Raw genomic sequence first — 13,041 nt, 5'->3', positions numbered from 1 at the left:
TCTTCCCTTTCTTCCTCTATTTAAAAAAATTATTTATAATGCAAAGACATGATTCATGTGGAGTTTTAATCTCAATGGCAATCTTAACTGTGCCACTTGAAGTTAATTCAAACTGCAGAGATACACAGTTAAAAAATTGGTGATACAATTGCTTTTTTATTTTAGAAAGTGTTTAGAATGGGTATTAGTAAATTCAACTTATGAAATAAACTAGAGCTTGTTAGTAAAACAAAAAAGTTTGGGAATAGCTTTCAAATAATTTAATTTTTTATTTTAACACAATATTGTAAATCATTTATCAATATATTTCAATAAAAAATTTATAAGTAATTTTTGAATTAAAAAATGTATTTTCCATTAAACACACACACAAGTAAAAGGCTTTTTAAATGTTTGTCACAATATACAATAAAATGCTTCTACCTTGGATGAAGGAGGTGAATTATGGTCAGACGTGTGTGTATATGTGTATGCACACACACACTGACAGCTGGGCTGTTTGTACAGGACTGCCAAGTTCATTTATCACCTGATTATATATTAATTATTATGCCAGTGATAATAATAACAGTAAGAGCAGCAGATATTTGAGTAATTTACTAAGTTCCAGGCAGGGTGGCTTACAAAATTATCTAATTTAATCCTACAACTAGTTAATTGTGTGTCATGCAGTGTTATCATCATCTTACAGATGAGAAAACTGAGCCTGTAGCCAGTGAGCAGCAGAGCTGAAATTCATATTCCCATGCTTGCTGACTTCTTTGCACACCATCCATTGGGAGCCTTGTAACTGGACACCTTTCCAATAAACTACTTAATGGTCTTCCAAAAAAGATTCCTAACAATCCAATCCATCCATTCATTGCCCAATAAACTAGATTTGAGATGGGAGAGCTTAATTTATTTAGAAAAACACATCTTGATAACAATTTGATAACATTATCCATTCTGCTTCATTATGCCCTCTGATGGTATCTATCTTCCTCAGCTGAGTGAAATTAGGAAAGAAAGCTGAGTAGGAGAGCAAAAAATTGAAATATGAAATTGAATCATATTTTCTCAGGAAGAGTCAATTCAACAAACACACTGTCTAGCCATGTATAAGGCACTGTGTGGAATACACACAGGATGTTTGTCCTACCCTCAAATAGTTCATTACCATTTATCTAGAGGGAATACATATATATATATATATATATATATATATATATATACACACATACACACGCACACACACACAATTTGTGATGGTAAAGGTAGGATCATTATCACCATTATTTATTGAGCACTTCCACTATATCCTAGGTGCTATGATAAGTATTTGCTATTAATTTAAAATCTCACACCAACCCCAATTATTATCCCCTTTTTATGGATGTAAAACCAAAAGGTAAGAGACCCATTCTATATCACACCATTAGTAACTGGGGAAATTTCCTTTGATCCAAAGTGTGCTTTACAGCAAAGCTCTGGTCCCCTATGGCTGTGCTGACTTGCCCTAGGAAAGACTGTGATAGATGCTGTAAAAAAAAGGTAGACAATTGAATTCCAAGCACACCAAACAAAATTGTAATATAAGAATAATTGCTAACCAAAAATAAGTGATCAGGATGTTAACCATTAGTCAGTCTCCCACACTTTGCTGGAGTGAAAAATTGACTAAAAATGTACACTAGACTTGGTATTCCAAAAACGTCATAAGCATGAACCATGTAGATGTGATTCCAGTGTAATGGGCTTTTATGGTCCTGGGCACCTATACCTTACAGCCTCAGGGGAGGCCCTTGTACAACTGGAGAGTCACTAAGGTAGGAAGAAGAGAAATGTTTGATGGAAGGCTGAGAGGTAGAAAGATAGAGATGAGAAGGGGGGTGGTCTTTACCTATCCAAATAGCTACTTGCCATTTTCTAAGAGCACTGTGATTGCTCGGAAATTATTGCTCAAATTTCCCCAGCACCTGCCATTCCTTAAAGGAGGGATTGCAAAACAGCTGCCTCCAAACTCTACAGGCTTTGTGGGCCTGTACAACATTTAAAAAATCATTATTTAAATACACTTAAAGAATGCTTGCCGTTTTTTCCAGTTTTATGAGATATAATTGACATATGGCACTGTATAAGGTGTACAGCATAATGATTTGACTTATATACATCAGGATTTGCCATTTTTAATCCCACTGTGTCTCTCTAATTTTATATCTGGCTCACTATGAATTTTAAGTCTGGGCTCTGTAGCATTTGAGTTCATAAACTCTGCTTTAAAGTTTCTCCAAGAAAAATTTAAACATGAATAAAATGACCTTTCCAAAACATTGGTCAAGGCATAAATGATCCCCGTTGAATAAGAATCAAATGCAAGAGTTTATCAAAAAGCCACACAGATCTAGAGTTTATATACACCTGAAGGTTAAGCTCACTCTACCTCTTGGAATTCAGCCACCAAAGCACTTTGGTCCTAATTGATCATATTTAGTGCCAGAAGCCAATTAGGAGTGGAAAGAGAGCCTGGAACTATTTGCAATGAATGCAGACCAAGAGGCTGTATAACAAAAAAGTTTTGACTACCATCATTTCTAAAAACACAATTGAATGTACTGGTGGAGGTGAATAAGTAAGTGAGTGGAGTCATGCTGAACAGTTTACATCCATACTACAAAGGCTGTCCAATATTCCACTTAACATTGGCTAGGAAATGAGTGATGAGCCTGCACTGTAACCCAAAGCACCTCAAACAAAAATATTCATTCTTCCCTAAATCCACACCTGCACTGCCTTTTTCTACAAAAAGGAGTTATTTTGCCTTAAAGATATGGTATTAGAGTTAAGATGTTTCTAACTGACTTATGGACCATTTAACTTAGTCATAACCAAAGCTTCACAAAAAGTATACACATGAGCACTAACAGGCCTTGATATGTTAAGGGGAAAAAAGATCCTTCATTAAGCCATTCTGACACATCACCATTCCAACATGCTGAGCCTGCTTTGTCCATGAACAATTGAGAACAGATGCATCACTGAACACATTAAAAGCAAAGAAATGTAGAAACCAAAGGTTCACACTTCCACTTTAATGCTGAGCAGCACTGCATGAGTGTGCAATAATGTATATCATGCTTGATGGATTATTTTCAAATTAAAACTGGAACCAGTATCACCACATGCTATTTTTTCATTTATAGTATTCTAATGTAGGATTCACTTTGTGTTTAACCACTCATCATAACGCAAAAAAAAAAAAAAAGAGAGAGAAAAGAAACCACATTAGATTAAAAAAAACAAGATTTTTCCTACTCTAAATTTAATTCATAAGAGGAAAAAAAAAACACCCAAATTGACTCCATTTGTAGTACTGTGTTCTGTTTCGGCATCCACACTTTGAAAAGGGATAGCAATAAACTGAATGAGAGTTAAAGATGTTGCCAGGAGAGCAAAAGGCAATATGCTATGAACAACTGAAGGATTCAGGGATATTTAATGTATCCTAAACGTAAAGTATAGGCAAAATTATCCCAATATCCCCCTGAGCTTCATCTGTAACACCCAGTACTTCCGTCTTATTAACATTCTCAGTTGTTATGGCTTCTAATTGTCATTTCCACCAGACTATCAGCTCCAGGAGGTTCAAGAACACTGTCTTCTTGCTTGCCTTTGTATCTACTACACCTATCAGAATATTTGTCAATAAGAAGGAACTTTATATTGTTCTACTAATGAATGACTGAGTAAAGAAGACCCACGACCATGTGTGACCCAACAACTAGACTTAACTACAAGGTAGATTATGCCGCAATACGAGGTTGAAGATCTTCTAATAGTTAGAACCATATAAAGTTGGAAATGGCTGCTGAGGTGTTTAAGTAGAGGTGAGACCACAAATAAGCATGGGTGTAGTAAACAAAAATCAAACCTTGGGTCCTAAATTATACCTTCCAATTTTTAAGATACTTGCTAACCCTGAGGCTCTATGATGATAACATAGGCCCTTCCCAAATTTGAGTCATAATTTAAACTAAAATCATTGGGACTCTTCTGTGATTAGAGTTACGTAGACAATTTTTTAAACCAAGAGGTTCAATTCTCACTTACCTTCTATTTGGCTGTATATTTATTTTGCTCCAGTTGAATCAAAGGCAATATGGTATATGCTTTACCATAAACTATTCTACTTTTTCTATTCAATAGGCTTTCTTTCAAAATACATGGGCCCAAGCATTGACTTAATAGAGCTAAAATGGCATTTCTCACTAAAGAAGACTTTAACATTTTGGCCACAAGGCAGGGACAAAGCATACCATAGACAATTAACACAGTTCATTCACTTTCACACCATTTAATTTAATCACAGAAAACGATCTCTATATTTCATGTAACCAGTGTCTGCTTTTAATCATAGGGTAGTTAAGCTACTTACCACAACAGAATAATAAATCTTGAATCCAGGTTTAGCCACAAAGTAGTCATCAGACTTGAATGTTATTTTAATCTGGTTTGTTCTTGATGTTATCCTTGGAGGAACTTCTTTGTGTCCACACCATCGTCCTCTAATAACGGTGCTGGTTTCAGATATATCTTCAACTTCCACAAAATCATACCTAGTACCAATTTGACATAAACTTTGATTAAAGAAGACTTTGAAATTCATGCTTTCACTGAGAAATTGAAACTAACATATGTGATTTCTCGTGACCTATCATCTGAAATGAAAATTATAACCTACAGATATTTTAGAAGGAAAACTAGTTTTTGGATTAGGTTTCTCAAATTCAAACTTCAACAATCTATTCTGAGGAAACACCCTTACACACTTTTAGCCATAACTCTTCCTAAATCGTCAAAAATCAAAATGGGCTACTTTCTGAGCATCTGCCTCATAAGGTTTTCCTGGAAAAACTAACAAGTATAATCTATTGTCATATTTTAGGATATGTAGCTCTAATTATATACCCAAATATTTACTATATCAAGTTTTTAAACAAATTCCCACTTTGAATTAATTTACCACATCCAGTGTTTCCTTAAGAAAGGAAATGATCTATACCTATACAGCACATAAAATCAGCACTCTCATTGTAGAAAATAAATGGTAAAATAAAAGACTATTTTCTCTTTTTTGAAATTGTCTTTTGGAAGGATATCATAAACTATGACATTTATCATAATGGAAACACATGACTTTGAGGAAGGATGTGCAGTAGCCAATATTGGAAATATCTGGGCTATGTGCAAATGAGGGTAAGACCATGGGTTCACCACTGGCACCAGTCAGAGAAACACAGAATCCCGGGATTGAAGAAGACAGGAGAGGCATTTTAGATATTCCACAGAGTCGTTTGATCCTCAGAATCCCTCCACAGCGTCTCACTTTTTCATCACATAATAGGAAAACTTCAGTGACAAAGCTGACATCTTCTAGGGATCATTTATTCTATTTTCAGACACCCAAGATCTTAAAACATTCTGCTTGAGAGCTGAACTCTGTGCCTTTCAGTTCTGGGCATCAGTATCTCACTCCTCCAATCTACCTCTCCTCAAATGACTTCAGATGCTAAAGTAACAATGCAAACAAGCACTCAGGGTGAGCATTCAAGGTGAACAGTGGCAGAAGTCTCATATCCATTTTATATTTTCCTGTCACGACTGCCAAAAGGAATCAGCATGAGAACCAACACGTCTGAATATGAAGAAAATCCAATACAACTTTACTGGTCTTACCCACGCACCTCAGAGCTCTCATTGGATCAGGCAGGGTGATCTAAGGAGGCGGCGAGCATAATAAAATGGTTACTAAATTTCATTGACAGTGATTTGTGAGGCCTTTATGTCCTTTGCCTCAGTTTCCTAATGAGCAAAATAAGAAGGTTTATGTAATTTTACCAGCTGAATATCTCTTGGGTGCTATGTAAATTAACTACTTAATATACGGTGTTGAAAAGTGAAAAGCACTAAGAAAGAATCGCTATTAAAGCAATAAAATATTACAGTGTAAACATCAAGGAGGTTTGGAACAAATGGGAGGAAATCAATTGCATTTCATTTTATATACAATATATGTGAATCATATTTATTGCACAAAGCAAGAATATACTTGAAACTTTGTTAATAATGCAAGAGGTCACTTTTGTTTTTTAAAAAAACACGACATCAGCACAATTTTTACTCTGGGTCTGAAGTCAAAAGAGCACCATTTTGGTTCAGGGAGGGTCCTGAGGCAGGTCTCTGATTTGCCTCTTTCCCTGCTTCCTCTCCCCTTTACCTCTTACTTCTCTACCTCCCTCCATAAATTTTTAGGAGCAACTTGATTTGATGAAGGGTCTGGAAAAGAAACCATCCTAACTTCCTCTCCTAGTTTTAAGGTCAGGACACCAAAATGGCTCAATCACTACCAGATCAAAATCCTGCTCTGCAGTGGAGACCAGTGTCTCTTCAATGACATCACCTTTAATAATCTTTTTTTTTTAATATCTTTATTGGAGTATAATTGCTTTACAATGTTGTGTTAGTTTCCGCTGTACAACAAAGTGAATCAGCTATAAGTATACATATATCCCCATAATAGTAGCTTTTCATTTGTTTCCAAGGTCTTTTTCTTTTTTTTTTTTTTTTTTTGAGCACAGAAAATGAGTTCTCCCTTTCAAGGCTGAAAAGACACAAGGTCTCCTCTAGCTATTCTCTTTGTAAATATTAACTGGCTCTTCCTGCATGTATTCATCTCTGCTTTCTGGCATACATTACCCTCTATGGTCCTAGAAAATAACAGTCACTGCTGTTATTCTTGAAAAAACAGCAACATAATAAGAGCTGTCAGCATAATAGACATTCAATAAAGGACAGCCAAATTTGAAGTACCTGATTTTTATTATTCAAAGTAAAATAAACCTGCTGAAAGAATTTAGCAGTTTAGTAGTAGTTCATTGGCAATGCAGAACAAGTTCGTGCAGTAAAGTACAGAAAGGAAAAAGAAAATCCTCTGCATCTTACACATGCTAATTAAGTGAATAAGATGCTGTGAGCTGACAATTCAGAGAACAACAGCCAGGGCTTTCTCTGATAAACATGTTAAGAAGGGAGTAGATTATCAGGGGCAGCTTTCATCTTCTGCTGACCCAGAAACTACAGGAAGAAACAGACCTCTGAGGAGCACATTGATCCTGGGAGGTGGCCTTCTCTTTCTTGTTACACATATCTGAGGCCTTAAAATTACGATTTCAGGTAAGGACCTGACAGGGTCCGTGCCATCATCATCTCCCAGTGCTGGGTCAGTTCCTGGAGCCCAGCAGGGGAATACACTCCTTAAGCCCTGGCAGGCTTGCACCAGAGCCCTGTGACATGGCGCAGGTGAGCCAGGATATTGGATGCATCTACCTGCTCACAAAGTGGGTTGTTCTAGGCCTGGCCAAGACAGGAGCCCCCAGATTCCCCCCTTCTCTGGGAGTCACACAGCCTGGCTCTGACAATTGCAGGAGTGAGTTTCTGTGAGTCATGCCAGGTTACCAGGCTTTCTGCAGAGGCAGTCTGAGCTCCAATTTATTTTGTCCATTAGGACTGACATAAAGGCTTTTTGAAAAAGAAGTCGAGTATCTTGGATAGGTCTGGAGGGCCCAGAAGAGAAGTCTGATGTGATGTTTTAAATCTGTCTTTTTGTTCTACTTTGAAATTTTACCCTAAAATGGATTTTATTTCCCACTTACCTACAGATGTCATTTTCCGCTTCCTCTAATCCAAACTGATTGTCAAAGGCTAGCTGTATCCTTGTTTTCTCCTGGGAATGGAGCCGCCAGGTCAGAAGCAGGTTCCTGGGGTAGCTGTTTGGGAAGCGGGGACTCTGCACATGGCCGTGTCCTGTCACCTGGATGGTTTCATCTCTTCGGTACAAGTCTGTGAGGTGATTGCTCTCTGTTAGTAGTCACAACTTGTAGAAATTAGTATGTTGCTCCAATTACAGGAAAGCAAAAAAAGAACAGTTTAAAACACATCACATTTCAAAGCACTTCTTGATTTTGTTTAAAAACATAAGGCCAAATGGCAGCCTTGTGGTTAAACAAACAACATCCATATTTTTTCTGTTATCCCCTACCTCCCCAAATTCTTCATAAATCTAGACTTGATGCCTAATATTTTGTACTTTGGGAGCTCTCTTAACATCATTTTTTTTTTTTTTTTTTTTTTTTTTTTTTTTTTTTTGCGGTACACCACCTCTCACTGCTGTGGCCTCTCCCGTTGCGGAGCACAGGCTCCGGACGCGCAGGCTCAGCGGCCATGTGGGATCTTCCCGGACAGGGGCACGAACCCGCGTCCCCTGCATCGGCAGGCGGACTCTCAATCACTGCACCACCAGGGAAGCCCTTAACATCATTTTTGACAAGCAAAATTAATGATTATCTCAGAACTCAGGCTCATTACAATTGGAATTAAAATTGAGCAAATAATTTCAAATAGTTCATCCTTCCTCTTTTCCATGTAATACAGCTGACCCTTGAGCAACACGGGTTTGAACTGTCTGGGTCCGTGGATTTTCTTCAATAAATACATATATGTACTATAAATGTATTTTCTCTTCCTTATGATTTTCTTAACAACATTTTCTTTTTTCTAGTTCACTTTATTGTAGAATACAGTATATAATACATATGACATACAAAATATGTGTTAATCAACTGTTTATTTAACAGTAAGTCTTCTGGTCAACAGTAAACTATTAGTAGTTAAGTTTCGGGAAAGTCAAAAGTTATATGTGGATTTTTGACTGTGTGGGGTATTGGCACCCCTAAACCTCACTTTGTTCAAGGGTCAACTGTACAAATATTTTTTTTTTCATTGACAATGTAACAGTATATCTTCAATGATTAGCCCAGGAGATAATAAATATTGTTGAATGAATGAACAACTGGGTGAAAAACAAAAGAATCTAATGATGTTTAATGACCACTTATTTTATAATCAAATGACATTTTCCAGTTGTTTCTCCATCATAAAAATCATTTTTTGGCCCTCATTTTTGGTGACTTAAAATAGTTCCAATTCTAATTCTATTTTCCATATGCTGTATAATAAAGAACTTGTCTGATCTTTGTCCTGGGTTCCTAAAAGGGAACTTCTAAACCCTTAAAATTTCCCAAGTGATGCAAGTGTCTTTGTTATTCATGGTAGGCCCCTGGGGCCATACCTGATTTTATGCTAATGAGGTGATTCTCTGTGGGCCCTTAAATAGTTTCAAGAATGGGGACTGGCTATAATAGAAAGACCAATCATGTGGCTTTGAGCTCTGATATCAGCCTGACTTCCCAACCTCCCTGGAGGTAAGAGGCCTTGGAGCCCTAGCCTGTTGCCATCAATTCAATCAATCACGTCGACAGAATGAAACCCTTATAAAAACTCTTGTCACTGAGTCTTGGGTAAGCTTCCTGGTCCGTGAAACACACTGATGTGCTAGGAGGGAGACATGTCCTCACTCTACAAGTGTCCTTATTTGGCTGGTCCTGATTTGTACCCTTTATAGTAAAACTGTAATTGTAACTATAGTGCTTTCTTGAGTTCTATAAGTTGTCCTAGCAAATTATCAAACTCGAGGGGCTTATAAGCAACCTTGAATTTATAGCCAGTTGGTAAAGAGTATGGGTAACCTGGGTACCTCACAATTTTCAGCGGGTGACTGAAGTACAGTCTTGTAGGGACTAGGCTGTTAAGCTATGAAATCTGACCTAACTCTAGGTAGTTTGCTTCAGAATTGCACCATACAGTGGACCCATTTTTCCTATCTCCCAATGTCCAGAGTTCTTTGCACTTGAGATTTTGGCTTTTTAGGCCCCTCTGTAAGCAGAACTCCAGCCATAGTCTATTTACGTCCTCCTGCAGAGAGTTTACTCCGAAGCCTATAATTCAAGGAGGTTAGTCAGGGAGGCCTAAATTGCTGGTGGAAACCACTGAAAGGTTGGGTTGCGGAGGGTGGTTGTTAAAGCTTCCAAAATAAGAGGAGAGTGAACAAGGAATCAGAATGTGAAATGCAAAGGCTTCTCTCCCTTTTACAAATGTTCTGGTATGTATGAGAATTTCAACGTTTTTTTTTTTTTTTTGGCTAATTCAGTGTTTAATGTGTTGTGCTTGCCCAGCTAGCCTTTGTGTGGGAGACAGTCTTAGGAAGAGCAAAGGTGGCTGGAGGAGCTGATGTCCCCACTCCCTGCATCTCAACTAGGAGATCAGAGCACTGGCTCTGCAGTCATGTCACGGTGCTCTGGTCCCAGAGCTAATGCTCTTAACTTCTGTGTAAGAGAAGGTATTTTTCCTTCTTAGTCTGAAATTTGCTAGAGGCAATTTGAGATTCTTTGCTATCTGTAATCCACTTTGACTTCTGAATCACATTGTTTATATATAATTTATAACTTCATGCCAAATTCAGGACTATTCTTAGCAGAAGAGTTGTAATGAATTATAGATACAGAGAGCAAACTATCAGGTTAAACCTGAGATAGTTACCAAGTGTTATATACAAAGTCACATTCCTGAATGAAGGCATTTACTTTGGTGTTCCAATAGTAACTGACATTTATGGAGCAATAACTGTGTGCCAGGCATTCCAATAAGTTGTTTAAATTATTTCATTTAATCTTCACAACAACTCTATGCAATTAGTAATATCCCCACTTCACAAAGGAGGCTCAGAGAGTTTAAGAAACTTATGACCTCAGGGCACAAAGCAGGTGGTGAAATCAGTATCTGACCCTAGACAGTCTATCTTCAGCACACACACTCTTAACCAGAACACTGTACTAGTTGTTCAACTATAAAAATATGAAGTATGTCATTTTTCATAGAGAGGGAATAATTTTGATTTATGTTTAAATGGCAAGAATATAAGTTCTTATTTTATATTTTAATACAGAAGGAGGTTCACATCCTCATAACTTTGAGTTATGCATTGGATGTTTTTTAAAAAGCGAATTAAAATGAAAGGAAAAAAGCCAAAATGTTTTGTCTATTCTGTCCCTAAACCTTTAAGCAAACTCAGCTCGCCCAACCAAGTATCCCGGGAGCTCATGGAGTCACTGCAGGCACTATTACTTACTCTGGGATTCATCTAGAACAACTGTTGTTCTCAAAGTGTGGTCCCCAGACCAGCTTCATCACCTGGGAGCTTGTTAGAAATGTAAATTATCAGGACCCATCCCAGACCTACTGAAGCAGAAATGCTGGAGGTGGAGCCCAGCACTACTGTTTTAATAAGCCCTCCAGGTGATTCTGATGCTCCCAAAGGTATGAGAACCACTGACCACCTCATACCTTCTACTCTTCTGCTTCTTATTCTTGATTTCCCTGGCTCCTTCACTGCCTTGCTTTGACTCCATACCTCACATCTGATTTTTCTTCTTACCTCCCTGACTGATGATCTATCTTGGATTCACTTTCCTGTCTTTGACCTTGAAACCTTCTCTGGGGCATCATTTTTGATACACAGTGACCTAGGGTAAGAGCTACGTACCTTAGTGTCTTTGACCCCTTATCTAACTTCCCCCATTTCATGGATCATTCCTGGCCCTAATAGATGCGTTTGGTAATCATCGTCACAAATTATGTGCAAGGAGAAACGAAATCACAAATAATGGTAGTACTTTTATTTCTTCTTCTCAGATCATAATATTATCTATGACAACATAAGATCCAAAGGCTAAATGCTGAGTTATTAGAAGTAAGGGTTAAAATATTTCATCAATGATTCCATAGGAACAAATAATGATATCTCTGCAGACTGTGCCACCTCACACAAATTCAGAGGAACAGTACAGAAATACTCATTTGTCCCACTGTCTCCATAAGACATCCAGGAGCCAGCAGCATGACTGATAGTCACAAACCCAATGTACCGCAGCTAAAAGCCAAAAGCAAAGAATGGTCATTGTGTCAGGAAATGCCTAACTTGCAAAGGGATTTATTATAACATTTCATTTGTAAAATGGCTGTTTCATGATTACACCATACATCATAGGAACAATGTTTGCCCAGAATGTAGGTTGAGTGTTATATAAACCAAACAGTACAACTTCTGTTGCTAAACAACCACAATATGACCACTTAATTTTTGTGGGGTGCAATATAGTTTACAAGCATCCAATTTTGTAAGTCTATCGTAAATATAAGTTGACAAAAAGTAAATATCATTGCAGTAATTATCATTGCTTTCATTCTGCTTTTTTCTTGTAAATTTAATTTTTTTATATTACTTTAACAGGTAATGAAACCAACACACAGAAGTTAAAGTGATTTGCTGTAAGTCAAAAGAATGGAAGGGTGGTATATGGAAGAGTGGAGTCTTGAATTCAGCTCCATCATGTTCTAGTTCTGGTGACTTTCCCCACTACAACAAAGAGCAGCATCAGACACACCATGTCATCTTTCTGGCTTCTATTTCCTAAGCTAATGGTTTAGGGGGCTGGGCTAACATGACACTTAAGATTTTTTTCAGGTCTAAATGACATGACAACTCAACAATTTTCTTTCAAGAAGACAGAACTGCCAATGGTTTGACTGTGACTAACAGACATGAGTGAGGCAATGATGAGACAAGGGAACCTGAAATCCAAAATCTTCAGCGGGCTAAACAGACACTTTTCTCATCTAACAATGGTAGTATATATAGTTGTATGCTGTCATTGCTGTCATCTAAAATAAGAGTACAAATGGATATTTCTTTTTTTAAAATTTTGTTTAAATTTATGTATTTTTTTGCTGCATTGGGTCTTCGTTGCTGCGTGCGGGCTTTCTCTAGTTGCAGCGAACAGGGACTCTCTTCGTTGTGGTGCACGAGTTTCTCACTGCGGTGGCTTCTCTTGTTGCGGAGCACTGGCTCTAGGCACGCAGGCTTCAGTAGTTGTGGCATGCGGGCTCAGTAGTTATGGCTCATGGGCTCTAGAGCACAGGCTCAGTAGTTGCGGCACAAGGGCTTAATTGCTCCGTGGCATGTGGGATCTTCCCAGGCCAGGGCTCAAACCCGTGTCCCCTGCATTGGCAGGCAGATTCTTAACCACTGCGTCACCAGGGAAGTCCCAC

The 13,041-nt window shown here is 37.8% G+C and overlaps 1 protein-coding gene across 2 annotated transcripts in view; it reads right to left on the bottom strand.

Annotated features, from left to right (window-relative positions):
• The window catches only part of PDGFD (platelet derived growth factor D), a 237,211-nt gene that overhangs the window by 67,591 nt on the left and 156,579 nt on the right, over positions 1–13,041 (bottom strand). The window contains exons 2-3 of one of the 2 annotated variants that reach the window (XM_082660646.1): positions 7,692–7,896; positions 4,415–4,595 (exon numbers count right to left, since the gene is read on the bottom strand). In XM_082660646.1, coding sequence (XP_082516772.1) covers positions 4,415–4,595; positions 7,692–7,896 — 386 coding nt within the window. The remainder of the gene's footprint in view (positions 1–4,414; positions 4,596–7,691; positions 7,897–13,041) is intronic. The other variant, XM_082660647.1, reaches the window with a different exon arrangement.

This window comes from Grampus griseus (assembly GCF_964374135.1).
Source record: "Grampus griseus genome assembly, chromosome: 8".
Taxonomy (NCBI): Eukaryota; Metazoa; Chordata; class Mammalia; order Artiodactyla; family Delphinidae; genus Grampus; species Grampus griseus.
This window is presented reverse-complemented; position numbering and strand designations above follow the sequence as displayed.